This window comes from Sclerotinia sclerotiorum, genomic scaffold, assembly GCF_000146945.2.
Source record: "Sclerotinia sclerotiorum 1980 UF-70 scaffold_15 genomic scaffold, whole genome shotgun sequence".
Taxonomy (NCBI): domain Eukaryota; kingdom Fungi; phylum Ascomycota; class Leotiomycetes; order Helotiales; family Sclerotiniaceae; genus Sclerotinia; species Sclerotinia sclerotiorum.
The window spans coordinates 750160-775074 of NW_001820821.1; the positions used below are offsets into that span (position 1 = coordinate 750160).

Genomic DNA, 24915 nt, shown 5'->3' on the forward strand with positions numbered 1-24915 from the left:
ACGAATTGCATATCATTATTTGTCATTACTTAAGTCCTTGCTTGACGCCTAGTTATAAACCACCTCGAGAGCCTAGAGCACTTCCACGTGATCTAGACGGCAAACCTCGTAACATCTTACAACAAAATTCCAAACCTATCAATTAGAAATATTCTTTCTTAATTTCCAAAAACCATACAAAAGACACTAATATAGCGTTAAGTTGATTCGTTATTATCGCAGGATACAATGTGTAGATGAACGAACGAACAAACAAATGAAAATGATAAGTGATGAAAAATGGATAATTAGGTACTAGATAGTACCTAATTAGTAGTGAACTTTTCACTAAAAATAATAGTTAATCTAATGATTCATTTATTTATTCATAGATTGACCCGTCGATACCCCCCTAAAAAAATCAATATTACACCAAGAAACCCTAAGAAAAACCCAAGAGAAAAGTCAAGGAAAATCAAGAGGCTAAGATGTTGGGGAATTAAATATTCGTAAGCTTTTCGTATGTTTTGTTTTATTGGTTTGGCAACGGGATATTTATATGTGATTGGATTGGATGGTTAAGTACCTAGAGGTAAGTGTAAGAGTCAGAGTAAGAATAGGAAGCGTGAGTCGGATGAGCGAGGAGGCATGAGGATTGAGGATTGAGGATTGACGATTATGTTTTGGAAAGGTTCCAAGTTATCTGGCTGTGGCTGTGGTTCTCACTAGTTGTGGTTGTGGCTGGCTTGGTAACCTGGGGGTTTGGGGGTTTGGCATTGGAATTGGAATTTGGGGATTCAATGCAGCTAATGATAAAATCATGATATTGAAGAAAAAGGCGTTTTATATATCTGTTTATTTGGAGAAGTAGGTTCTTTCTTTCATTTATCCGTATTGGGTATCATCTATCTGATAAGATTGGTAGGTACCTAGGTATTATATACAAACTTCTAGAACAAAGATATTCATCCCTCTATACCATTCCCCCTTATATGATTAAATTCATGTAATCATCGGTAATTAGTTATCTACCTACCTACCTCCTACCTAGTAATCAACACAACCTCGGAATCTCCTATACTCCGTAGACGGGCTCTTGCTCCTACCTACCGATTGAAGATCGGAATGAAATATATGAAATTCACGGAGTATGTAATGTCCCGAATTATTAATATCTGAAATGAATTTCATTCTTGTGGGATGTATTCGAGTATATAGATAGATGTACAGGTAATCTGGTAGTTCATAATTCATCTATATGGATTCGGGAGTTGTGAGACTGGAGAGAGAGCAGGGATGGGATAGGGTTAGGTTGTTGGAGTACTTGGAAATAAGGAGCTATGTTATATGCTCTAGGCTCTAGGCGTAGTTGGTGTTTCTTTTGGATTGTTTCCGGGTTGTGGTTTGGGATGAACTAGTCTACATTACATGAATAATGTGATTTGTTTGTTTGATGTGGTCGTACTGGAGGTTTCTGGGTCTGTAGGAATAGGTTATTGGTCGTTGGCTATTGGGGTCTGGTGGTTGAATATAGAGGACGGAGGGATGTTGGATGTTGATGTTGATGTTGGATGGCTTGGTTCATAATTTCATATTGGGATGATCGTGATCTTGAATTGAGGGTTGTTTGAGAAATGCATGTAATTTGTTTGGTACGGAGGTTTGATGTTGGTGAAGATGCGCGGGTTTTTGGGGAATTGTGGAGTTAGGTTAGTGGTGGACCGGTGGTGGAGTGAGTGGAGATGAGGAATGGAGTTGTTTTATAATTAGAAGGGTTTGAGATTGATTGATTGATGAATTGATTGGGTCATTTGTTTGGTTATGATGATGAGATGATGATGATCATGTTCATGCTCTTGGTTGATTTTCGATGGTGTCATGAATTTTAAAGTTCGATATGGGGTGACTTGATTGACTTGATTGACTTGATTGACTTGATTGACTTGATTGACTTGATTGACTTGATTGACTTGATTGACTTGATGAATTTGACAGATTTAATGACTGGTACTAAGTTGATGGACGGACTTGATTAGATGGATGACACGAGCACGAGAATACGAAGGTACGGCTATGAGAAGACTGATTGGATTTTATTTTAAGAGATGTCTAGATAGATGAGCAAGAATCTAAAAGGAAAAACACCAATAACCATTTAAGATTTAAGCTTCAATTCAAGATTGAATATTGAGGCAGTGTTTATGCAACAAATGAGAAAAGATTGAATAAAATAAATAAATAAACTTATTTCAATTCAATTTCCAAGCTTCACTTTAAACTGACTACTCCTCGTAAGGAAAGAAATGCAAGACACCGATCTCTTAAAATAAAACTCAACACGAGCCTTTCCCGAAGCTCTCTTCCTAGCCAAACAGCCTCCCACCAACCAAATCAATGTGGCTTGAATCAATTAATCGTTTGTTGTTATCAATCCTGGTTCGTCTTAAAGTGACTAGACCCATTTAAATAACTCTAAAACTCTAAAACCTTGATTGCCAAGATTAAACTCCTGATTATCCTCAAAGATCTATACCCGAATTGGATTAGTCTACCAAAAATCATGGGCGGCATGGCGTTCGAATTGGAACGAGAAGGCATGGATTGACCTTCTGTTACAGCAATTAGTCGTCTTGGCGATTATTGCAGATAATCTGGACGCATCCCTTTTTTATCCACTTCTCCTCTCTTCCTCTTCCTCTTCCTCTTCCTCTTCCTCTCTTCTTCCTTTCTATTAAATCAAAACTTCTTCTCCATATCCAAAACTTCTCCATTTACTTTTTGACAGATTTCTTTGGCACTCTCATTCGTTGTAGTTGCCATTTATTAACATACTTCTAATTAGATCCTTCTTGAATCGTCTCTCACTCACTTCGGGACTTCCACCAAATCTTTTACACTTGTACCTCTTTTTTCCTTTGGATCCACGATTTCTACTACCATCAGCTTCTTTCGTATCTCTGAATTCTGAAATCGAATCAACCAGACAATCAAATTCAAAATGAAGACTTTCAACTCAATTGCCGTTTTGGCTGTTGCAGGTTCTGCTTTGGCTACTCCATCTCCAGTTGGCAATTTGGCAGCAAGAGCCTCATCTACATCTCTTCCTGCTGTTTCCACCAAGGGAAATGGTATGATAATTTAAATCGATGGATGCTTTAACAATTGCTAATCTACCATAGCTTTCTTCATCGGCGACAACAGATTTTATATCCGTGGAGTCGATTATCAACCAGGAGGATCTTCCAAAATCGTCGACCCTATCGCCGACAAAGACACTTGCAGGCGTGATATTGCAAAGTTCAAGGAGCTTGGAATCAACACTGTTCGTGTTTACTCCGTTGACAACACTGCCAACCACGATGATTGCATGAACGCTTTGGCTGCCGCAGGAATTTACTTGGTTCTCGATGTCAACACACCATTGTACTCGCTCAACCGTGCTACCCCGGCACCTTCTTACAACTCCGTTTACCTTCAAAACATCTTTGCTACCATTGATGCCTTTGCCAATTACACAAACACCTTGGCATTCTTCTCCGGAAACGAAGTTATCAATGATGATAGCACAACTAGTGCTGCCCCATACGTTAAGGCAGTTACTCGTGATATGAGACAATATATCGGAAGCCGTGGATATCGTTCAATCCCAGTCGGATATTCCGCAGCTGATGTTGACTCTAACCGTTTGGAGATGGCTCAATACATGAACTGCGGTACCGATGACGAGCGCAGTGATTTCTTCGCTTTCAACGATTACTCTTGGTGTGATCCATCTTCATTCACTATTTCTGGATGGGATCAAAAGGTTAAGAATTTCACCGATTACGGAATTCCTATCTTGTAAGTTGATTTTCGCCCTGGTATGAAATACTTCAACTAATAAGTTATAGCCTTTCCGAATATGGTTGCAACATCAACACCCGTAAATTCGAGGAAGTCAAGTCTCTTTACAGCACTGATATGACTGCCGTTTACTCTGGTGGTCTCGTCTATGAGTACTCTGAGGAAGGATCTAAGTACGGTCTCGTAACCATCAATGGTGGTTCTGTCACTGAAGGACCTGATTTCACCGCTCTCAAGGCCGCTTTCGAAGGAACCACCAACCCATCTGGAGATGGTGGATACAGCTCTACCAACAAAGCCTCTGATTGCCCAGCTCAATCTTCTACCTGGAACGTTACCAGCAATGCTCTCCCGGCTATCCCATCTGGTGCTGCAGCTCTCATGAAGACCGGTGCTGGCGCTGGTGCAGGATTAACCGGTAAGGGATCCCAAAACGCTGGAGGAACTTCTACCGGAACTGCCTCTGCTGGATCCGGATCAGTTACAGCTGTTGCAACTGGAAGCACGAGCAGTGCTACCAGTACCTCCAAGGCTAGTGCAGGAAACGCATTGACTCCAATGGATAAGGCACCAATGGTTATTGGTGCATTGATCGCTAGTTTGACTTTTGTTGGTGCAGCACTTTTGTAGATTAAGTGAATGGGTTGTATAATTTAATGGTTGTCATGGATTGATTGTGGGGAACATGAATTGGATTGTATGTTTCATATCAAGAATTAAGTCTAGAGAAGTCAATAAATTGAGAGATGATGCATATGGACAATGGAGGTGGTATGATACCTTTATTCTTGTTTTGATGGATGGACGGGATAGGATGAAAATATAAATCAGATTTTAAAAGTTATATATCTCTGTTTCTCTTTATTCATTTTCCTTTGATTTCTTTCTTGATTTATGTAAAAGTATATCATACAAAAGATTTGTTTCTTTTTTTGTATTCAAATTCAATTCTTATAATTTTACCTCCTGAGTCATTACTTTACAAGATATATGTGAGTAACAGATATACAATATCATTCTTGGTCCATGCCTCGAAGATTCATCTATCTATATATCTCCGATCTCACTAAATAGCTACTGGCCATATACACTTACAATAATATGATAGAACGACCTATCCCCGAATAAGCATTTGCTTTTTAAGTACTCTATTGAACGAGCAGTAGATTCGAATCCGCTGCAAGTTACTTGACTTCTACATTGAATCTTAACCAAGATGTTGAGCCTCAGCTCATTTGATTCTTCCTTACTGGGTTGGAGAAAGCTTGCGGAGAGGTGTAAGTGCCCCCCCAACTGAGGACAATTGCCTGTCCAGTTTGATCAGCCTAATAATATCTAGTGACTGCTTTCGATCCAATACCTAAGCACTACTATGGACTACTCCATAAGTGAGATGGTCCCCGCTGTTCCTTGACCAATATGCGACACAAGACAAGGACTCGATTATGTCGATGGAACCATCTCACGTGATCCCACCCACTATGCTTAATGATATTGAATTAGCAAAGAAAGTGAGCTGCAATTACTATCTCATACTATAATCTGCCAGTTACCAAGTGACAACGAATAGGGACACCTTCGATTCTTAGAGGCATTTTTGATACCTTCTTATGTCGCAAAGCTGCGTCCTCACCTTTCAAGCGAAGTGAAAAATGATGAAATCTAATTATATATAATTATATCTCAAAATTAATATTTTATGGCTTCTCACACCCAATATGCATAAGTTTTTCCGTGGAGATCATGTTTCAATGACATTGCAAACTTTCAAGACTGTGGAGCGAGTTGAAGAAGAGGAAATAGTGAGTAGCAATACTGGCAAATGTTTAAACCCTAGTTTTTTATTGAAACGTATTAAATCGTACGGCCTATAAGCTTTTTCCCAAATTCGAAGACTAGTTTGATTTTTACCTTGGAGATTAAATGGAAAAGAATGGCGAGATAATTTATTGTTTATGCGAATATCCACATTCGATGTGAGATGAGTTCCTTTGCCAAGTACTTACTGTATCTTTCTTGAAATTCATTCTCGATTCGTCGCTGCATTACGTATACGTATACATCGTTTTTATGTCGACGACAAGATTACTAAAGGTTAGTTAAAGCCTCGTCGCTTGGGCTACTGTTGGATTTTCTATTCCCTCTAATGATTATGAGGCGGTTATTTCATAGCTTATGGTTTTGTTTATCTTCTGCAATATGTATATTGCTATCGATATTAAAACTTAGTGAGATTCGGAATATGGCTATATGTATGTATAGATTAAGTGGGTCAGAATTACAACTGAGTGTCTTTTGGGCTTTATGTCAAGCGAAGTAGAAGTTCTTGCCTGAACGAACCTAATGCCTGTGCTTTTAAATTATTTGAGAAGTATACATTTATTTCAGTATTGTATTTTGTTGATGTGGGAAATCACGGGGATGAAACTTATATCGTTATGACGGGCGTTGCTGGTTAGCAGCTCCGATATGTTTTCACTTGATGTCTTATGCAGAGTGTAATTGCCTTGCAGGTGATTTGGCTGGCTATTTTGCTCAAATAAGATTGATTCCCAATTTAACGGAGTACATGATCTGTCATACATTAGGAGATCCGGTAAATGATCATCGAATACCCAATAATGGATGGAGGCCCTTTCCATACTAAAGACGACTTTAACACTTTCCTCATCAACCATACTATGAGAAGGAATTGAAGACAGAGATGAAGTAGTGGGATATGACGCCTTTTGGTGCTATGGGTTGTTGATAGGCCGTGTTTGAGGATGGGCTAACTCATTTCAAAATTTAATGATTCAAACGCACCACCATCGCTCTTTGCATTGCTTCTCCATCCAGCACCCCAGAATTTCCTACAAACATTTATGATTATGATTAAGCGATACTAAAGCACTTTTTTCAACTGTTCTGTTCTGTTCTTCTCTCTCCAGTTACTCTCGGCAACCCATATCTTTGAGCTTTTCATTCTTTAACTTGATGTATACAAGATCATCAAGTAGTGTGACTGCTTCCCAAAACCTAGGTACAACAAATTATCGTATGGCCCAATACTTATCTGCCCATCTGGATACTTGTCCAGCGGACTCAATACATTTCCCAAACTATCCTAGAGATCTTGGTGGATGATAGCAATCTTCACCGCCGTCGGAAAATTTACTGATGCGCTGATGTTGGAATCAATTCTCCCTTGGCAGATAAATTCTTTCGTCGCAGACTCATTTGTAGCATGATAAATATTTCCTCTGCCTATTTTCCTTCCAGGATTTCTCGAAAGATACAATGCTCAATGAAACTCGGTTTTGCCACCGATATCAGTGAGCGTGATATACAAGCTTGCGGGCTCAAGAGGTATTGGTTCTCTTGTGAAAGACATGATTATCTCCGCGTCTAATATATATTTGGCGGAAGAGATAATCTTGGTAAAAGGGTGAGGCCCAGTTTGATGAATGGAGGACTGTGGTACAAAGAATAAGTATAGATATGCTTATAACAAGGCTATCAATGGGAAAATTGAAGCCACGCGAAGACGAGACTGGAGAGAAGTTGATAGAGAAGAGATGAGGCAGGCTAAATGAAGTTGTTGTGCGTTGTGGAATGAGTTATGATCAAAGATCTGCCTGTACTGCATGATAGTAGTTTTCATCTTGGGTATCTTAATAATTTACTTCACAATTGCTTTTCATCGACGGCAACTATCCAGTATGTGATAGCTTTCGAGTTTGAAAGTCTTTACTATAGCCTATGATTTTAAAAGTCGTTTGTGAATTGGAACTACTCGGGTGGTTATGGCTAACCTACTAGGTACTCCGTATGTTATCTCGTTGCCAAGGCGCCGACTTGCTAGTTTCCAGGGCTTATTCCCAGGGCTTATTTCAATGGGATACAGCCCATCCAAGGGCCCTATTCACACCACATAACTTGTGCACTGGCCAACGGACTAGCATAGACGACTTCTAAAATAAATCTAATTCCAACATACAACTCTCACAAAATACCAACATTATCCAACATCATAAATTTAATTTTTCGCTTTTCTATTTCGCGCCCAGAGTTTGTGTTACTTATTCTTCTGTTCATCTGAACGTATGGCTACTGTCGATTCTGTCATCGACGCAATCTCTTCTGCAGATCTGTGACCAACTGAACATTCACTCCTAAAGCATTTCATCGAACAAGCAGTCGAGCCTGAAGTTGCCGCACAATATATTCAATCAATAATTGATCAAAAAATTAACGATGCAGAAAACAGCCTGCGTCAATTCAAAAGGGACTGTAGAAAGTTGGCGAGTCTGCGTTAGTACAATATCCAATTCCCACTTGGACTGACCATGCTGATGATCTACAGTGATGGTTGTCGACTCCGTTCCTAAGCACCTTGAAACTTTGGTTCGGGATAGAGATGGCCCATATTGTACCATGACTATGTCACAAGCAAGTGGTACGAGACCAGCGCCTCAACATGTTGAGTCCGCTCATGTGATTCCTCCATCGATGCTTCGAGATATCGAGACCGCTGAGGGGGTAAGCTCTTTTGTGACTAACTCTATGAAGGAGAGATGATCTGATAAACCAAGTATAGGGACACTTGATTTCTGTTTTAGAAGCCTTTATTTCTACATCTCATGTTCATCGACTGAGAAAATTGCTTTCTGATAGCGTTGAAGACAATGCAATCTTTTTACGAAACATTTGGTTACTTTCGCCGATTGTGCATAAGGCTTTCCGTGCTGATCACATTGAAGTACGAAGAATTGATCAATTAAATAGCTCAGATGCCGAGGCTTCACAAACAGAGATGGTGAGTCATATTATTGTGAGAAAATTGGCAGTATGAGTTGAACATGGTCATAGTATCGGGTAAAGGGAAAGTACCCGGAGCACCCTAGGAACCTCTACTTTGGAAATGGGCTTCCCTTTTCAGGGTCTCAATCCGAGGCCTTTAGTATATCTACAACAAATCCTAAAGATGTTCCTTTGCCGAGCGATTTTCTCTTCGATATCCACCGCCGTTTCAGTTCTGCACTCCATCTTTTCAGCATTGAGGATAAGATCAACGATGGTTGGCCTAAGCCAACTATTAGCATTCTGCAGAAACTATTCAGGTTCCCTATCTCAATTTTCAAAAGAGCTTTCCACAGTTTATGGTTGTGGATACCAGCCTCTGTACGATTGCGCTACTATCGTTACTTATGGACCATTGGAGAAAGGTTATGTGGACCCGAGGAAGTACAATGGGTTCAACGAGTCCCTTTTGGACTTTATATCAAAGAGACGTAAGCAGGTACCTCCTGGAATGAATCAAACGCCCTCAATATGGTCGAACGATATACTTCAATCCCAGCTCCTCGTAATGTCGATGTTGTCCAAGATTCAAGTCAGGGTCTTAGCTACTTAGTTATGACACGATTACGAGGTGAAAATTTTCGAGACTCGTTCCACTTAATGTCATATGCGGAAAGAAATCAATTTATAGATGAAAGTGAGAGAATGCGTCTCACAAATGAGGAGGATTCCACGCACCACCTACACCTCTTGCCTTTTCTCTGATACCCTAGGCGAGCTTATATATGACCATCTCACACCCAACCGAACAGGCGGTCCCTTCAACCACGAGCTCGAACTCAACGCATACATGTACAGCGAGGTAGGTGGCGGTCAAACACTAGCAGAAATCTACGGCGGAGAAGAAAAGATACCTAATGGCCACCAATCAGTCTTCACACATTCCGATTTCCATTATTCCAATTTATTAGTGGATCAAGGGCGATTTTGTGGTATTATTGATTGGGAATGTGCTGATTTCAAGCCCGAATATTGGGAATTCACACATGCGGGCTTTGGATCTTGGGGCTGTAAATATGAGATGTCCTTGTGGCGAAGGATATTTGGAAATCAATATGATGAGATTCTTGAGATGGAGGAGAGACGATGGAGGTATGATCCTATATTTTGAATAATATAATATACTGTTAAAGTGAATGGTTCCTGCGTAGCACGTGCACAGGGCACTAGTCCTATTAGGACTATGTTACGACGGATCTCACATACCTAACATCACGTGATTAGCATCATGTGATATGAGGATCCCAGTAGGCTCAGCTGTCCCAGTACAACTGGGACAACTGGGAGCACTGGGACGCATGCCACGATGGTCTATATAATCAAGATGGATTTCCTTTGTATAGAGCTTCGTGCTCAAGATCAATCATTTAGTATACTCTACTATTAGTTACGAATTGCATTATTGTCATTACTTTAAGTCCCTGCTTGACGCCTAGTTATAAACCACCTCGAGAGCCTAGAGCACTTCCACGTGATCTAGACGGCAAACCTCGTAACAGACTAGATTGAGAAGCTCTCTGTAGGAGAGCTTCGCACTTCCGTAGAACTAAGAAAAAGGGTGATTCATATAAAAGGCCAATATAGCCTCAGTTCTGCCCTATCAGCTTCCCACTATTCCCTGTGTGAGGTCATTCCTTTTAACAATAAATCAATATAATTTGATAAATTTTAAATCATGAATTTGTTTTGTTATTTTTCCAAATAATTTGATCTATTTGATAAACTTTAATTCAAAAACCTTTAAAAATGTTTAATCATGAATTTTTTATTGAAAAATCTTTTCAAAATTTTTAAAATTTATATATAAATTTTATACAAACTAAAAATTGTAATTTTTTGACTTTCAATATCTCGATCAAAAAAATCAAAAAAAATCAAAAACTTTTAGAATTTATTATTATAAAAGTAATAAATTTACAATTTAAAATTTATTAATTATAAGATTATTAATATATAAAAATAATGATTTTTGATATTGAAGGATGGTCCAAAAGGAGGATACTAGACTTACAAGACATCAAGTGATAAACAAGTCGGAGCTGCAGACCAGCAACACGCGTCATGACGATATAAGTTTCTTTCCCGTATGTATCCATTTAGTGTGCTGCATGCAACTAGTTGAGACAACAGTTTTTTTTAGTTTTTTTTTTTTTTAGCAAGCATCAGGTCTTGCAGAGTGACATCTGAATGGAGTGTTTACAGAGAGCGCTCTATTCAGTCTTAGTGAATTTCCGTGCAATGTGCAGGTATGTCTATTTTGTGAATTGCCACTTCCTGTCAACCTGGTTTTTCATTTGATCATACGGCCTTTGCAAAAAATCAGCATGCTGTTGCGATGCGATTCTTCCATTTTCAGGCAACAGCTAGGTTCAGAACCAAATTTCTGACTTGAATTAACTGACTCTATAGGCTGTGAGAACAGACTATCAAATGAACCTTTCATCATATACTGGTCGGGCATAGTGCATTGGCCCAGAGTAATTTATAGCACAGGCCCGAAAAATCGTGTGACAACCAATATGCTGCCGTTAAGCGTTCGTAATGCCGCCGTATGCACGGTAAAACACTGAAAAGTCGCCTCTGCCGAGCACCAACCGAACCTATCTTCCACCCATTCACTTGGAATGCAGTGCCGAAACCTCGTATGACGAATCATTGAGTAATTCGGAAGGCCGTTATCAACATCTAATCTCAGCCTTAAGCAGATCAATGGATCCATGGAGGCAGTGAAGCTGGACTCGGATTCAATAATGCACAAGAACGATAAGAGTGTACGTCACACTCTGGATATCGAGGATACAGCGTTGACCTCCAACGTCTTTTTCATCTGTTTTATGGCCTCGGATCGGATCTGCGCCTTGGAAGGTAAAGAAAGGATTTGGATCCACAGCTTTTCTTCGTGGTCTTGCATTGGCAGCAGCAATTTTTACGATAGTCTTCTTAGGATTTAAAGAAAACCACCATCTAGAGCGTAAATTTAAGCGATGTTAGGAAAAGGCATTCTTGAACCTTTCTCCGCTTGTCGCCACATATTTTACTCTAAAGGTGACCGAAAATACGCTCGCAGATTAGCGCTGGAGAGCCACATTAATATATTAGAGATCCTTTTTGGAGTAGGATCTGTGTGAGCAAACATAAAGCCTTGGGATGCGTTTTTTTAGAGCTCTTGTTTCACTTTGCAGAATTCCACATTATCCGCGAGAGGTTCTCAATAGTAAAATATAAGGGTACATGTAAAAGGCAAAGTTGAAACGTTGTAAAAAAAGGCATTGGCTTTCCAGACCTGCACTGTTGCCACTGAGCAACATTATGAATATGCTGTATATCCACCAGGAACGCCAGTAGTTAACGCTATACCAGCTGTTGAAAGTCTTGCTGCGCGGGAAAAGCCAGAGAAATGTCGATTTGCGAAGCTTGAAAACAAGCCTTTGTATGTTCACGAAGTAGAATTCTCCTCGGAAAGGAGCGATCTTGCGGATGCTATGGTCAACCAAGCAACTTCATCTAACAAGAAGCGGATGTGCGGGAGAAGAAAAGTTATCCCCAAAGTGCAGTAATAATGGTCTTGACTGTTATTTTGGGAGAAATTCTAGACGAAAAAAATTGATGTCACCAGTGTGGCAACAATTGCCAGATTTTTGAAGAGTCGACGCTCTTAAAGCATATCAACGAGGCTGAATGCTGAATAAGACATAGCTTCCAAAGTTAGAGACGCCATATCCCCTGGGTTGGAAGGAGGTACAGCTCCTCACGCGGAAAATGAGAATATCCACAACACCTCTACGGCTGGCATGTTGGAACCGAGGTCAGCAAAGCCAAATCCCTCAAGTTGTGGAAAGTGTAAGACGGCGTTTACATCCAGGAAAACCTCTAGAAACAGTGCAGAACAAAGATCTAATAGAGCTACTACACTAGACTATCGGCTAACCAACAACCATGGTTTGCAAAGCGTGTCTCAAATGAGAAAATTGGTTTGGTAACAAGAAAATTTCCATGAATTTTTGCACTAAACAGAAAGTTACTAATCCAGACTATGGTCAGATAAGCTGCACTGGGTCTAGTGGGATTGGTGAGTATTAAAAATCTGCTTCAATTGAACAGGTGAACCCTTCCAATAACCCTAAAATTGAGAGCCTGGAAATGTCGAATAGTTAGTACATCAGTTCCCAAGTAAATGCTGTGTATATTCAAGCAGAATCTTCTCTATCCGATGAAATCAAAATGGTTCCGAACCTTAGCATCAATCTGGTGCGAAGTCCACAAAAGCAACCGAGACTTTTGGAAATCCAAGAACGAAAAACAACTGCAGGCACAAAAGGTGGTTATGTCCCTGAAGATAGGGGGAAAATGCCGGTCCTTTTTTCGAATGCGAAGAGGTGGAGTTAAATATGGTTATTGAGAGAGGCCTCAGAAACGTGATAACGAACTTGTTGCCACGCAATTAAAGGTTCTGTTTTCAAGCATGTACTGAACCGGATCGCAAGTATGGATAGTAGAGAATTCAACACTCTAATGAAAGTTCAATGAAAGCTTGTAAAGGAACGGATCGATGAGCAAACATCAGAATGATGATGGATGTTGGCTCGGGGGCCTTTCCTGAGTATCAAAGTATACATGGCTAAGTTACCTTCTACCAGAACCTATTTGATCAGTGATATGAATCTTTCCCCATGAACGTGGCAAATATTCTTTCTTCCATTTAGATAAGATTGAAGTGACATCTTGACATAGTCGGAGACAAGAGACTAGTTTGACGATCCCTTGGCAATCAAACTTCATGCATAAGGCTGGTTTCAAAATATCTGATGAAACTTCAACAGAGCCATATGAGTTCCCAATTTAAAATTAGGGATGTTAAGTTGTGAGAGGAAGGTTGAGAAACTTACAGTTACAGGAAATGGGTGAAGATACAATAATTATATGGATTGTAGGTAGTAAAGGTAGTTGGTAATGTGTAATGTAGTAGGTAATATAAGATAGAAATTTAAAGATGTTTACGGTGTGAGAGTGACGGATTGAGTGTTGGGTCGAAGTTGCAGAAATCATTTAAGCTTATCGCTTTCGATAAGGTGACGCTTAGCTTAAAGTGGTAAGGTGTTGAAGCTGTTGGTTGGCCTTTAATTATTTCTTGAAGAAAACATGAAGCAACAATTTAAATATAAATTGGCTACCTAGAATTACAACCATTGATTTATTGAGACGTTGATTGAGTTAAATGAATGAGGAAGAAAGTCTCACATAATTTGCATGTATTTTGCATATACTTTGCATATCCCTTGCATATCACTTACCATCTTACATATATCTTGCATAATTTTATTCTTCAGATACGAACAAAGTAGGACCGTAGTACGTCACATTGTGAACTCTTCCGAGGTCATTAGTAGTATTCAAAACCGAACTCCCTTGCGCCCAACCCTCAATGATGCCGGTAATAATTTCGACATGCGACGCTATCCCACGTCACATACGAACCCCAGAAACAATTGAAGCTCGATATATTCTTTTGCTTGCTTACTTTTACTTCCCTTAGAAGTTTGGAGCCGCGCTACACATTGACTGGATCATTCGGATTTCATCCTTCACCTATCGCGATCAGACAAGTCAACAACATATGTATATACGGCTTCCGTGCCTGCAGCTATATCTGCAGATCTTATCCTGTATTTAGGTTTTTATGATCAATTGTAGGACTAGCTGCTGCCTCAAACAGAACTCCGAGCTTTCTTCTTTGGACACAGCTGCTCCGTCAACCCAGTGCAGTTCTGGCGTTTGGAAAAATGAAAGCATTTTGAACTGCTTATAACATCATCAACAAACAATTCATTCTGGATGTGTGCCAAAGGAAATAATTACTCAATAAGTGATAGTCTTGTGGAGTTCGTATATACATCCATATATACCTCCATTTACATTGGCTGTCGGAATTCAAGCACGTCTCCTAGCTTCCTCCAGGATCAAGGTTTCCGACTTCATACATTGATCGAAGCGGCCCGCGGTTAGCAGCTTTTGCCATTTATCTCGCAAATTATATATATATCGCGACCAACTTTTTCCCGGAATTGTAATGGCAGAGTCAGAACCTTTACTGCAAGAGAAAATGGAGGTCCCTCATTGTGAGTTTTCACTAGAGACTCGTCAGAATCATGGCTAATATTACTCCAGCAACTTTCACATTAGCCAAACCGGATCGGCGAGGTCGGATATTCCCGCAAGCCATTGCGCATCGAGGATACAAAGCTGCGAATCCAGAGAATACCATGGGCGCATTTAGAGGTGCTGTTGAAGTAGGAGCGCATGCGATAGAAACCGACTTGCACATCACCAAGGACGGAGTTTTGGTTATTTCACATGTGTGTTGTAACCTTAAGAAGTACATTCCCGGCGAGAACGATGGCTGACGCGCTCCTCAAGGATCCAAGCCTTAAGAGATGTTTTGGAGAAGACAAAAAAGTCATAGATTGCGACTGGCCATACGTATCTACACTTCGCACCCTCCAGGCGCCCCACGAACCGATGCCCCGCCTTAGAGATCTTTTAGAATACCTCACTACACCTGGACTAGAAGACATATGGATATTGTTAGACATCAAGGTACCTTTACCATGTGCCATGTTGTTTTGAAAAGACATCGAGTTGACGAGAGCAAAAAGCTTGACAATAATGCAGATGAAATAATGAGTTTAATCGCTTCGACCATTGAAGAGGTGAAACCAACGAAACCTTGGAACCAGAGAATTTTATTAGGCTGCTGGGCAGTACGTTATTTGCTTCTCACACAAATTTCTTTTACATCGATTATCGTTCTATGATTTACTGACAAACAACCATCTTAGGCCAAGTACCTTCCTCTTTGCGCAATTTACCTGCCTGATTTCCCCATAACGCACATCGGATTCTCCATAGCGTATGCGAGAGAGTTTCTATCGGTACCTAATATAAACTTCAACATGCTACGGCAGATTTTAGCCGGGCCTGGTGGTACTAAATTTATGGCTGATTCTAGAGTTGCAAAACGATCCATGTTAGTATGGACTGTTAATGAAGAGCAGTGGATGAGATGGTGTATCAAGAAAGAGGTGGATGGAGTTATTACTGATGATCCAAAGACATATCTGAAAGTATGTGAAGAATATGATTCTGCGGATTCGAACAAAGTTGGCTTTGGATTCAAGGATTGGATGTGGATTATATGGTTCAATGTGTTGGCCATGCTATTTTCATGGCTGGTCAGGTGTAGATTTGGCTTTAAAATAGACAAAGAGAAGGTTAGAGAGGGTTATGAGATGTCGAGGCGCAAACGGGGTTTACCTTCATGATACATTGGGACTGGAGTATTATGACAATTAGCGAATACCCAGGCAGTTCTCCCGAGTTTTATGTCACAAGCTTCACATGATTCACGGTAAAAAGTTGAAGGTGCTTCGATTATCGAAATCAAGATGGTGAAGAAATTGAGGAAACTTGTTAAGCACGGTGGTATGTTGAGCACGGTGGTATGTTAAATACGTTCTTATTGAAGTCATTGGAGAGGCTAATTGTGATTCAATATTTACCAGCAGAAGTGTATATTTTCTTTTCAATGTTTACGGAGTCAAGTGTTCTTGATTTTTTTTTTTTACAGCAAATGACCTTATTCCCCTGAATCATAACTCCTTATAGCAAAGAATCACACTATTTTTTCGTACATGTACTTTTGCATATCCACTTTAACTATGGCCTCAAACTTCCCTTCCTCTTTAATACATGCAAGAATCAAAAATGTGCAACACATATACAATAATATTAAGTTGCATCCACAAACAAACCTATACACATCGTTGCGCCTTATATCTTGGCAACCCACGACGAAAGTGCGTGAAAGCCCCCCCGACTATTGCTCATTACCTTGCGGACTGTCGAAAGTGTCGAGGTCAGGATAAAGATAATTTTGTGGTGGTCTGGGTGGAAAAGAACATCGACGCTAGTGCATTCGACGAAGAAGGGAATAGAAACTACATGTTGGGTATAGGTGGGTTTGATATTGTGGCGAATGGAGACAAGAGGGGTAGAGAGAAAGGTGTTAGAGTATATCAGGACGGAACGGAAGAGGCACGACGCGAGAAGAAAGGGGTGAGGACCGGGTCTCCCTATGTTTCCGCCACCGATATGGTCAAGTTCGACGCAGAAGTCGAAGACGACATATATAGCCAGACCAGCGAGAGCGTAAAAGACGCCAGTCCTGACACTCCCAGAACCGAAAGTCTTCCGCTAAAACTTAAATCCAAAAAGCCTAGTGTATTTGGAAGTTTGCGGAAGATGATCGTCCGACCTAAAAGCGAGCCGGACACGACTGCAACAGGTGAGCATAAACCTCCTATGCATGGTAAGGTCAAACAAGGACTCGATCGATTTAATACAACCGCAGGCGGTTCTCGAGCGAGTAAGAAGACTGAAGGTTCAGGACAACATAATTCTCGGTCTGGATCGTCAGATGAACGAAGGGTCGATGATGCCACTGGATATGAATATCTTACACCCAAAGAATTTCTAGACCTTCATTTTAACGGCGTGGTTGCTGGTGCTGGTACTAGTATTTCACAAGCAACAATATCAAATGCAACATCGGCGCCAATCGATATACCCCAAAGAAGTCGACCTAAAGCATCACAGGAGTGGACTGCCCAGAGACATGCTGCAGAATATATGACTGAAATTGGTGGGAGCCCCTTCACAGATAAATCTGCAATTGTGGACCCATTTACTGATGGTTATGAAATTCCTGATTTCACAAATAGTTACCAAGGAATGTCATCAGAGCGATGGAGTAATGATACAAACTCGAACAGGCCGGGAAGGATAAGCCAGGACACGGAGTTTTCGCAGTTTGACGAGGACCAAACGGATATTATTAGCCAGGCGAAATATGGTGAAACAATCAATATAACGCCGCAAAATATCGACAATGTACTTGCGGTTTGGAAAGGAAGTTTGGGAACGTCATCTTCGTCGTCGCATATTCGTGTACCTTCTCGACATCGCGCTTTGGATCATCCGGTCCATTCTCAAAGCATTGATGCATTACCGATACCTTTTCGATCCCAAGGATTAAATGTTGCCGATCATAGCACAAGTTTACCAAATCATCGCGGTGTCGAAGAGGTACTTGCAAGAGATCAATGGGTGCAACGAAATATTTCAGAGAAAGTTTCCTCAGTACCTTCTGCTGCTTTGCAACATGCCATTGATTTCGTCGAGCCTAGAAACTATAGAGATACACCAAAGAGGAATAACACGACTAAAGAACCATCTAGAGGTTTTGCTTTACCTAAAAGGAGTAATACAGGAGCTATACCACATCCTCGACATCCCCTAGCTAACGAAATAACTCGAAGCAACACTATCACTGAAAAATCTCAGACACAGACAAAAACCCAAGTCGCATTTCCAGCTATTTCAGAGAATCTACAAGAAACTATCCCTGGTACTAGATACTCTTCTTTACCCATATCACCTACTATTTCCCCATCTCTAAGGGTAAAAAATAATGAACAAGGTCCGCAATCACCTCGACTCTGGAATAGAAAAGATATTCCGGTATCAAAACCCGAACCGAGCAGCAATTTATCGCTGCAAGGTCGAGTAGCTCCAGTTAGTGATAGATCATCTACCGTAACAACTTTCTCGCAATTTATACCTCCGCGTAACGGGGAGCTTGAGGAGGAAACTAACATGGATGGTTTTCCTGCGAAATCATATACCAAGTTACCTCGATATCGAGTGGGTGCTTCGAATACGCAGATTCGTACGAGGGGGGATGTGGCAGCTATTCCTAAAGTCCCAGAAATACCAAATTCTTACGTAAATCATACGACTGTTCTTCCGAAAATCGGTAGAGATGCCACGGGGAGGTTTTTTGTGGAATATATTGAAAGAGGACAGTCTGGAGATGCAGTATCGAGTTTGGATATGGGAGTGTCGGGAGAAGTGTCAAAAGAAGTGAATACAGAAGAATCGAAAGATATTTACGCGAATCATACGATAGGTACTTGGGATGCGGTTTTGAGGAATGGGATGGGTGATGTGAGTCTGGTTAGTTCGTTTGGGGAAGGAGAGGATAGGGTTGTGAGTCCGGTTAGTTCGTTTGGGGAGGGAGGTGGTAGGAGCGGTGGGTATGATGATAGGGATGAGGATGGGGTCTGGGATGCTTATTGGGATGGGGATGAAGATGTGTGTTTGAGTCCGGATTCTTATCAAGACAAGTCGGAGTTAGTACTACAGCATGCTTATTCATCGATACCTTCACCTCCGTATCTTCCTTCTATTTTTTCACCTCCACATCAGGTATCTAGTCCAACTTATATGACTATTCAGTCGGAATCTTTACAATATCCTCTTTTATCTCATACCTCACCTGTACCTCGGCCACCTGCGCACATACCGAATTTCCAACTTCAATCTCAACCACCTTCTCAGATCAAAATCATCCCACAGGAAATATCCACGAACAAAAAATATCCATTCCCATCTCCATCTCTCTCCACATCTCTATCTCTATCCCCAATCGATCCAACAATCCCTATAACCCTACCCCTGCAAATCCGTAGAAAGAAGAAACCGCTGGTTTTGGTGAGGGATGTGGGAGGTAATGGGAATGAAATTAATGTTAAGAATAAAATTGAGAATGAGAATGAGATGTGCAGGAGACAGGGATGGAGAGAGGGAAAGGAAAAGGGAAAGGGGATGGAGAAGGGGATGGAGAAGATAGAGAGGGGGTTAGAGGAGGAATTGAGGAGGGCGGATGAGAGGTTGAGGGGGGTGAGGGATGGGAGGGGTGGTTTTTGAGGGGGATTCTGAGGGGGTCGGATTTGAGTTTGGATTTGGATAAGGCTGGTAAGGATTAGGAATAGGAATAGGGATATAAGTTTCTGGGAGGTACTAAATCTGGTGGGAATAGAGATGAAGCGATGGAGTAGATGTGGAGATATAATAAAGACTAATAGATAGGAAATGAGGAATACAGGGAAGAAGAATTTAAGCGTAGAGTGTAGGTATAATATTAATAATAGTTATAAGATGAATAATATTAATTATAATAATATGTTAAAAGGAATGACCTTACACAGGGAATAGTGGGAAGCTGATAGGGCAGAACTGAGGCTATATTGGTCTTGTATATGAATCACTCATTATCTAAGTTCTACGGAAGTGCGAAGCTCTCCTACAGAGAGCTTCTCAATCTAGTCCTAATAGGACTAGTGCCCTGTGCACGTGCTACGCAGGAATCATTCACTTTAACATAATATCTAAATAAAGATTGAAGTTATTTAATATTTGATATTTATAAATAGATAATTTTTAAATAATTGAAGATTTGATGGTTTGGATTTTGTAAGATTAGTATAAACTAGAGATGGAGATGGATTTGTTAATATGATTTATTTATAGTGTTGTAATATTATGATGTTGAAATGTTTATATTGGGCTGGGTGTAACGATACTGTACTGGAGGCAGCGGCTGCCTAAGGTTTGTCGGTTGGTAGTTATGGGTTAAGGCTTTATCACTGGTATTCACTTGAAAGTGAATTCTTTACTAGATCAAGTAGAATCTAGGTAAACTAATTGATAACTAAGTTGAGCACGAAGCTCCTAAACTATGAAACTACTCTGACTATATAATAACCGAAGAAGGGAGCCCCCAGGAGCTTTCTGGCTCCTAGGGCTCCTCATCACGTGATTTCTGATGGTGCGTGCGCATATGATCTTCAGGTGACCAAGATCACATACTAATTCGATGAAATCTGATCGTGTTTGCACAAGGCCTAAGCTCTCCTAATTAATCAGTTTGCTACCATCGTAACACCATCAATCCTAATGGTGAATCGTGACAATGACTTCGTATGTGGTCATATGATACGAGGCCAGAAGCCGTCGTAAAACCTCTTAAACAAATCCTTAACTACTTAATTCTTTAAAACAATAAAAGATTATTTATAATTATTGATATATTATTATATATCACTTTTCATTTTATATCCAGTGAAATACATCTCTAATCCTTCTCCTCACTTTCTTTCTCCGATTTCAAAACCCTCTTAAATAAACAAATAGTTTGGAATTTATAATTAATAAATTTCTTGATTTTTTGTATAGGAAAGGAACTTGAAGGAAGAGAAGTGGAAGAGAAGGAGAGAATAGAAAAGAACAAGATATAATAGAATATTAAAATAAGGTGGGAGTGAAGTAGTTGAGAAGATATAGAGAAAGCTTGAGAAAAGAGAAGTAGTGGAGAATAGAAGTGGTGTGTGTATGAAATGGGTATGGCGTAGATAGGATGTATAGATAGTGCTTATAGACAATTTGTATATGATTTGGTATGTGATGAGACGGGGAAGGGTTTATTTTAGGGGAGGAAGGAGAGGAAGGGAAAGAAGGAGAGAAGGGAAAATGAAGAAGGGGAAGAAGATATTAGGTATTAGAAATCAAGGAGATGAAATGAAATATAATAAAATAGAATATTTTTATAGTATTTTTCTTTGTTCATTTATAATACTGAGTAAATCTTACTCAAATAACAAATAATCATCGAACTCATTACTATTGGAATACTCATCATTTCCTTCAAACAAATAATAAATAATAATTATCTAATGAAATAGAGAAATCTTTGTACTCGGAGGATCGAGTCCACGAACAGTACATCTCCCTAACAGAAAATCAATATCAGTAATAACAAACTGCCGTTCTCTGATTCCACTATTATTCCTTCATCGAGATACAAGTATTTTTATAATCCTATATCCTACTAATCATAGGGTAAGCACAGTATCACAGAGGCGACGATATTTTGTCTGTAAGGTGTGTAGGTAGTTAGAAAGATAGAAAAATAAGAACAAGTCACGCAATAAAAGTCTAAAAGGAAGATCACAGTGATCATCCTTATCTATCTGTCTCTATCTGTTTATTCATCGTGGCTTTCTCTTCAGGCAACGGAGAAGTAGTTTGTGCTTCATGGTGAATGCTCAGTTGAAAATGAATCATGATTGAGAAAAATGTAAGATCTTGATATCAATATCAAGTTTTCATATGCATAATGTAACTTCTAGAGGACTTGGTTTTGGAAAGAAAGATTACATTTGCTGCTGAAAAAACGATTTAATGTGTAATGACTCAAAGCTGTGGAGTTGTCGATATTTCACACGTCGATAATCGGTATTACTGTCAATTATATGAATATTACTGTAAATACAAATTGTACAAATAATCATCAAGATACAATCCCACTAAAAGAAATTAATTTATTATTACATAGAATATTTAATATTGACACTCCAAATATAACTTCATAACTTCGTATCAACATCGGAAGCCACAATAACAATGTACACCCAGAGAACCAACCAAACCCAAACTCCCTAGCCCCTGAATACACACACACACACACACACATTCATATAATCCTAATCTCGTACTCCCAATGACCTCCAGATCTCCGCTAATATATTCCACCAGATCTAAAGCCTTTGTACGTGTAAGACTGGAAATCAGCACTTCCGAGCCAAACTTCCTAGAAACATTATCGCCATCGACCGATCCGTAGCAAAAGCTAAACATGTCCGTAGATCGACTTTGATGTCTCGTAGAAATATTAGTAGTAGATCTTTCTCCGCCCTTTCGGATCCTGAATTATGCTGTAATATTCAGCTGAATACATATGTATGCAACTAGAGAATATGCTCGTGAAAAAATGCCCGTGATTAAGAGTTCTCGTCTCTGATGTGCACTGGTGAGGAATAGTATCTTCCTATTGTATAGATATGCAAGGGAAGAATATAGAAGAATGGAAGAAGTATTTCTTGAAAGATCTCAGCCACGCAGCACGGGGAGGTCATTCGGAGATTTTATGTTTCTGTTCTGAATACCGCGGGGCATTGCCTATTCGTGGTATAGTGGGATGTCTCAGGAAATTCACTCTTTGGATACGACGAGAGACGCGGGGAGAAATTGTCTTCGATTTATGGCGGCAAATTCGACAAAGGAGAAATATATTTTCGTTGAAAATGGGAGGAAGTAAGGAGGAAGAAGGAGTGAAGAATAGAAAAATATAGAGGCCAGAGAGTCAGAAACATCTTGAAACTACTCCTCCGCAATGTCACTTTGACTCTGACTCGATAGTGATAGTTCACTATGACCAAGTTCAGCCTTTTCCACATATACATTTAACGGGTTTATATAGATGAATAACGGTTTGTTATTGCCAATAAGACATTAAGAGACAGCCTGGAACCGTTCCTTCACTTGATATAAACGTTCTCTCAACTTGAGACAAGGGTCCACGAAAATCAGCAGGCGGATAAGAAAAAAATATGATAGTTTCCCCATATTCTGTCGTTGCGCGCTTAAAATATCAAGACATCTAAAAGCCACCCTCGGCATCCATTCTCGTAAACACATGGATTGACATATGAATATTCATATGAATAACAAGAAGAAGCAAATAAACCTCGTACAAATCTGACAAAGTCAAGCCCTTGAGTTCCACACGACAGCCGATCCGTCATGAGCTTCCTTACTTTAGATTCTTGGGAAGAGAGAAAGTGAGAGGTTTGCGAAAAGAAAAACAAATCATGTGGTGGCTTTGGCAGACGAACAAGCTATCTCATGCGCCACAAAACGTGAGGACTTCACATACGCCACCTTTTGTATTTCCCTCAACGCTGTGCCCTCTGTGTCCGCTGTGTTCCAAAATACACGTTTCTATGCATCTCATAGTTTCAAGGCTGACTGGTTCATCTATGCGAGCCTTGAAACCCCCTCGTTCTCGTCCACGCAGATCACTTGCCCTTTCTATAATTAGGAGTTTTGGCTAAAAAAAGGCTGGTTCTCGGTAATATTTCTTCTTTGAGACGAGGATGCAGATGAAACTATTACGTACCTACCTATATAGGAGAACTTACTTTTAAGATCATTCCGATCGGATCGTATCGTTATCTGGACACCTCCGCATAGTATTCTAGCATGTAGGAGTTGGAATCTCGATTCCAATAAGCCCTTGGCAATATTTGCAGTATTTTATTGTTTTTATTAGAGGTTAAAAAAAAGAAGAGAAAAAAGCATGTCTAGTCTAAACGATGGGAAAAAGCAAATATGATGGCCAGCCACTTGGCGTTTCTTGTGACACATGAGGCCTTTTTTTCACTCCGTGTTGAAAATGTAATAATACCGAAAAGTTGAGGATTCAACATATTGCATTTCTGCAACTGTGCCAAACTTGATGTGATATGTCAATGTATACCATATGTATCTAGGCGCATGCATATGGGAGTACAAAAGTCCGGATTATCTGAGATGAGATGGTAAGATGACGGGGAAAATATTCAAGATCTTAATCTGCTAGGTACCCGTTCATCCACGCCAATATGATGTAAGCGCGAGGTAAAGTATTCCGCAAAAAGATATACGCTCTTGCGTATTGTGATATACAAGACATTAAATTGCATGTCTATGAGTGGTTGAACACCTTAGGGTCATATCTTGGTAAGCTAAGTGTAAGCTGCATTACCTCACCATCGTGCCAAACGGATATCTATCGGACAATAAGCACATATACTTGATTTGATGTGATCTTCATCTAGGGAATTCCATTATGACATGGATTTGGTCAAACCCTTGACCGAGTTACGGTGTATCCTATTCGGACATGAAGATCGGTCTTTTTGATGAGAGTTGCGGGGTTCACTTGATGCATTCGTCCTGTTGTGCTGCGGTGAAGGTGTTGAGTGTTTCTTGACGGTAGTTTGTTGGAAAGCGGAACTAAAGGTGGGATTGGGGATTGGACCATGGTACGAGCAAATCTCAGCTCGGTGAGCAGAACCCGTCTAGCTGTAAGCATATATTCATTATCTCAAGCCTACGGTATAAGTTTGTCGGTGCTCATGATCTATCTGCAGCATGTTCGAACCCGAGTCAAGAGAGAAGAAGATATAGACAGGGAGCAGCAGAGTTGAAGATAAGCAGATCTTAGATGAGGCTTACATATACGTGAGGGAATTGCGAACTTCCTTCTGTAGTTAATGCTCGGCCATAAAAGACCTGCATGTCTCTCAATCCTAGTCCGTGACATATTTTGGGGTAGAAAAAAAAACGTTGGCTGTGCCGTAAGCCACAATAACAGTGATTGAACGGCACTGCATTTCAATATTGATACAATGGACCATCAAATTCCGGCTAAATCTAGTCGGCTGTGAAGGGGCACTGTTAGATATCATGCCA

General features: G+C 40.2%; 9 protein-coding genes across 9 annotated transcripts; 6 read left to right on the plus strand and 3 right to left on the minus strand.

The window, feature by feature from the left end:
- Positions 1-2977: 2977 nt before the first annotated feature.
- SS1G_10353 (hypothetical protein) lies at positions 2978-4452 on the plus strand (the record flags this gene model as incomplete). Its single annotated transcript, XM_001588755.1, has 3 exons — positions 2978-3107; positions 3159-3819; positions 3870-4452. The coding sequence occupies 3 exons, from the start codon at positions 2978-2980 to the stop codon at positions 4450-4452; spliced, it is 1374 nt and encodes a 457-aa protein (XP_001588805.1).
- A 740-nt stretch (positions 4453-5192) lies between these two features.
- On the minus strand, positions 5193-5417 carry SS1G_10354 (predicted protein; the record flags this gene model as incomplete). Its single annotated transcript, XM_001588756.1, has 2 exons — positions 5193-5301; positions 5359-5417. The coding sequence occupies 2 exons, from the start codon at positions 5415-5417 to the stop codon at positions 5193-5195; spliced, it is 168 nt and encodes a 55-aa protein (XP_001588806.1).
- A 2752-nt stretch (positions 5418-8169) lies between these two features.
- Positions 8170-9898, plus strand: SS1G_10355 (hypothetical protein; the record flags this gene model as incomplete). Its single annotated transcript, XM_001588757.1, has 5 exons — positions 8170-8343; positions 8402-8620; positions 8981-9095; positions 9378-9756; positions 9889-9898. The coding sequence occupies 5 exons, from the start codon at positions 8170-8172 to the stop codon at positions 9896-9898; spliced, it is 897 nt and encodes a 298-aa protein (XP_001588807.1).
- Positions 9899-11414: 1516 nt separating this feature from the next.
- On the plus strand, positions 11415-12661 carry SS1G_10356 (predicted protein; the record flags this gene model as incomplete). Its single annotated transcript, XM_001588758.1, has 4 exons — positions 11415-11435; positions 11931-12217; positions 12374-12469; positions 12580-12661. 4 exons carry the CDS (start codon positions 11415-11417, stop codon positions 12659-12661), a joined length of 486 nt encoding a protein of 161 aa, XP_001588808.1.
- Positions 12662-14193: 1532 nt separating this feature from the next.
- On the minus strand, positions 14194-14454 carry SS1G_10357 (predicted protein; the record flags this gene model as incomplete). The annotated part of the gene is made up of 2 exons (XM_001588759.1): positions 14194-14250; positions 14359-14454. 2 exons carry the CDS (start codon positions 14452-14454, stop codon positions 14194-14196), a joined length of 153 nt encoding a protein of 50 aa, XP_001588809.1.
- A 277-nt stretch (positions 14455-14731) lies between these two features.
- SS1G_10358 (hypothetical protein) lies at positions 14732-15065 on the plus strand (the record flags this gene model as incomplete). The annotated part of the gene is made up of 2 exons (XM_001588760.1): positions 14732-14780; positions 14830-15065. The coding sequence occupies 2 exons, from the start codon at positions 14732-14734 to the stop codon at positions 15063-15065; spliced, it is 285 nt and encodes a 94-aa protein (XP_001588810.1).
- Positions 15066-15614: 549 nt separating this feature from the next.
- On the plus strand, positions 15615-15983 carry SS1G_10359 (hypothetical protein; the record flags this gene model as incomplete). Its single annotated transcript, XM_001588761.1, has 1 exon — positions 15615-15983. The coding sequence occupies one exon, from the start codon at positions 15615-15617 to the stop codon at positions 15981-15983; it is 369 nt and encodes a 122-aa protein (XP_001588811.1).
- Positions 15984-16425: 442 nt separating this feature from the next.
- Positions 16426-19694, plus strand: SS1G_10360 (predicted protein; the record flags this gene model as incomplete). Its single annotated transcript, XM_001588762.1, has 3 exons — positions 16426-18726; positions 19018-19477; positions 19651-19694. The coding sequence occupies 3 exons, from the start codon at positions 16426-16428 to the stop codon at positions 19692-19694; spliced, it is 2805 nt and encodes a 934-aa protein (XP_001588812.1).
- Positions 19695-21773: 2079 nt separating this feature from the next.
- Positions 21774-24766, minus strand: SS1G_10361 (predicted protein; the record flags this gene model as incomplete). The annotated part of the gene is made up of 8 exons (XM_001588763.1): positions 21774-21882; positions 22088-22324; positions 22784-22845; positions 23336-23490; positions 23601-23694; positions 24206-24229; positions 24326-24525; positions 24679-24766. The coding sequence occupies 8 exons, from the start codon at positions 24764-24766 to the stop codon at positions 21774-21776; spliced, it is 969 nt and encodes a 322-aa protein (XP_001588813.1).
- Positions 24767-24915: the final 149 nt, after the last annotated feature.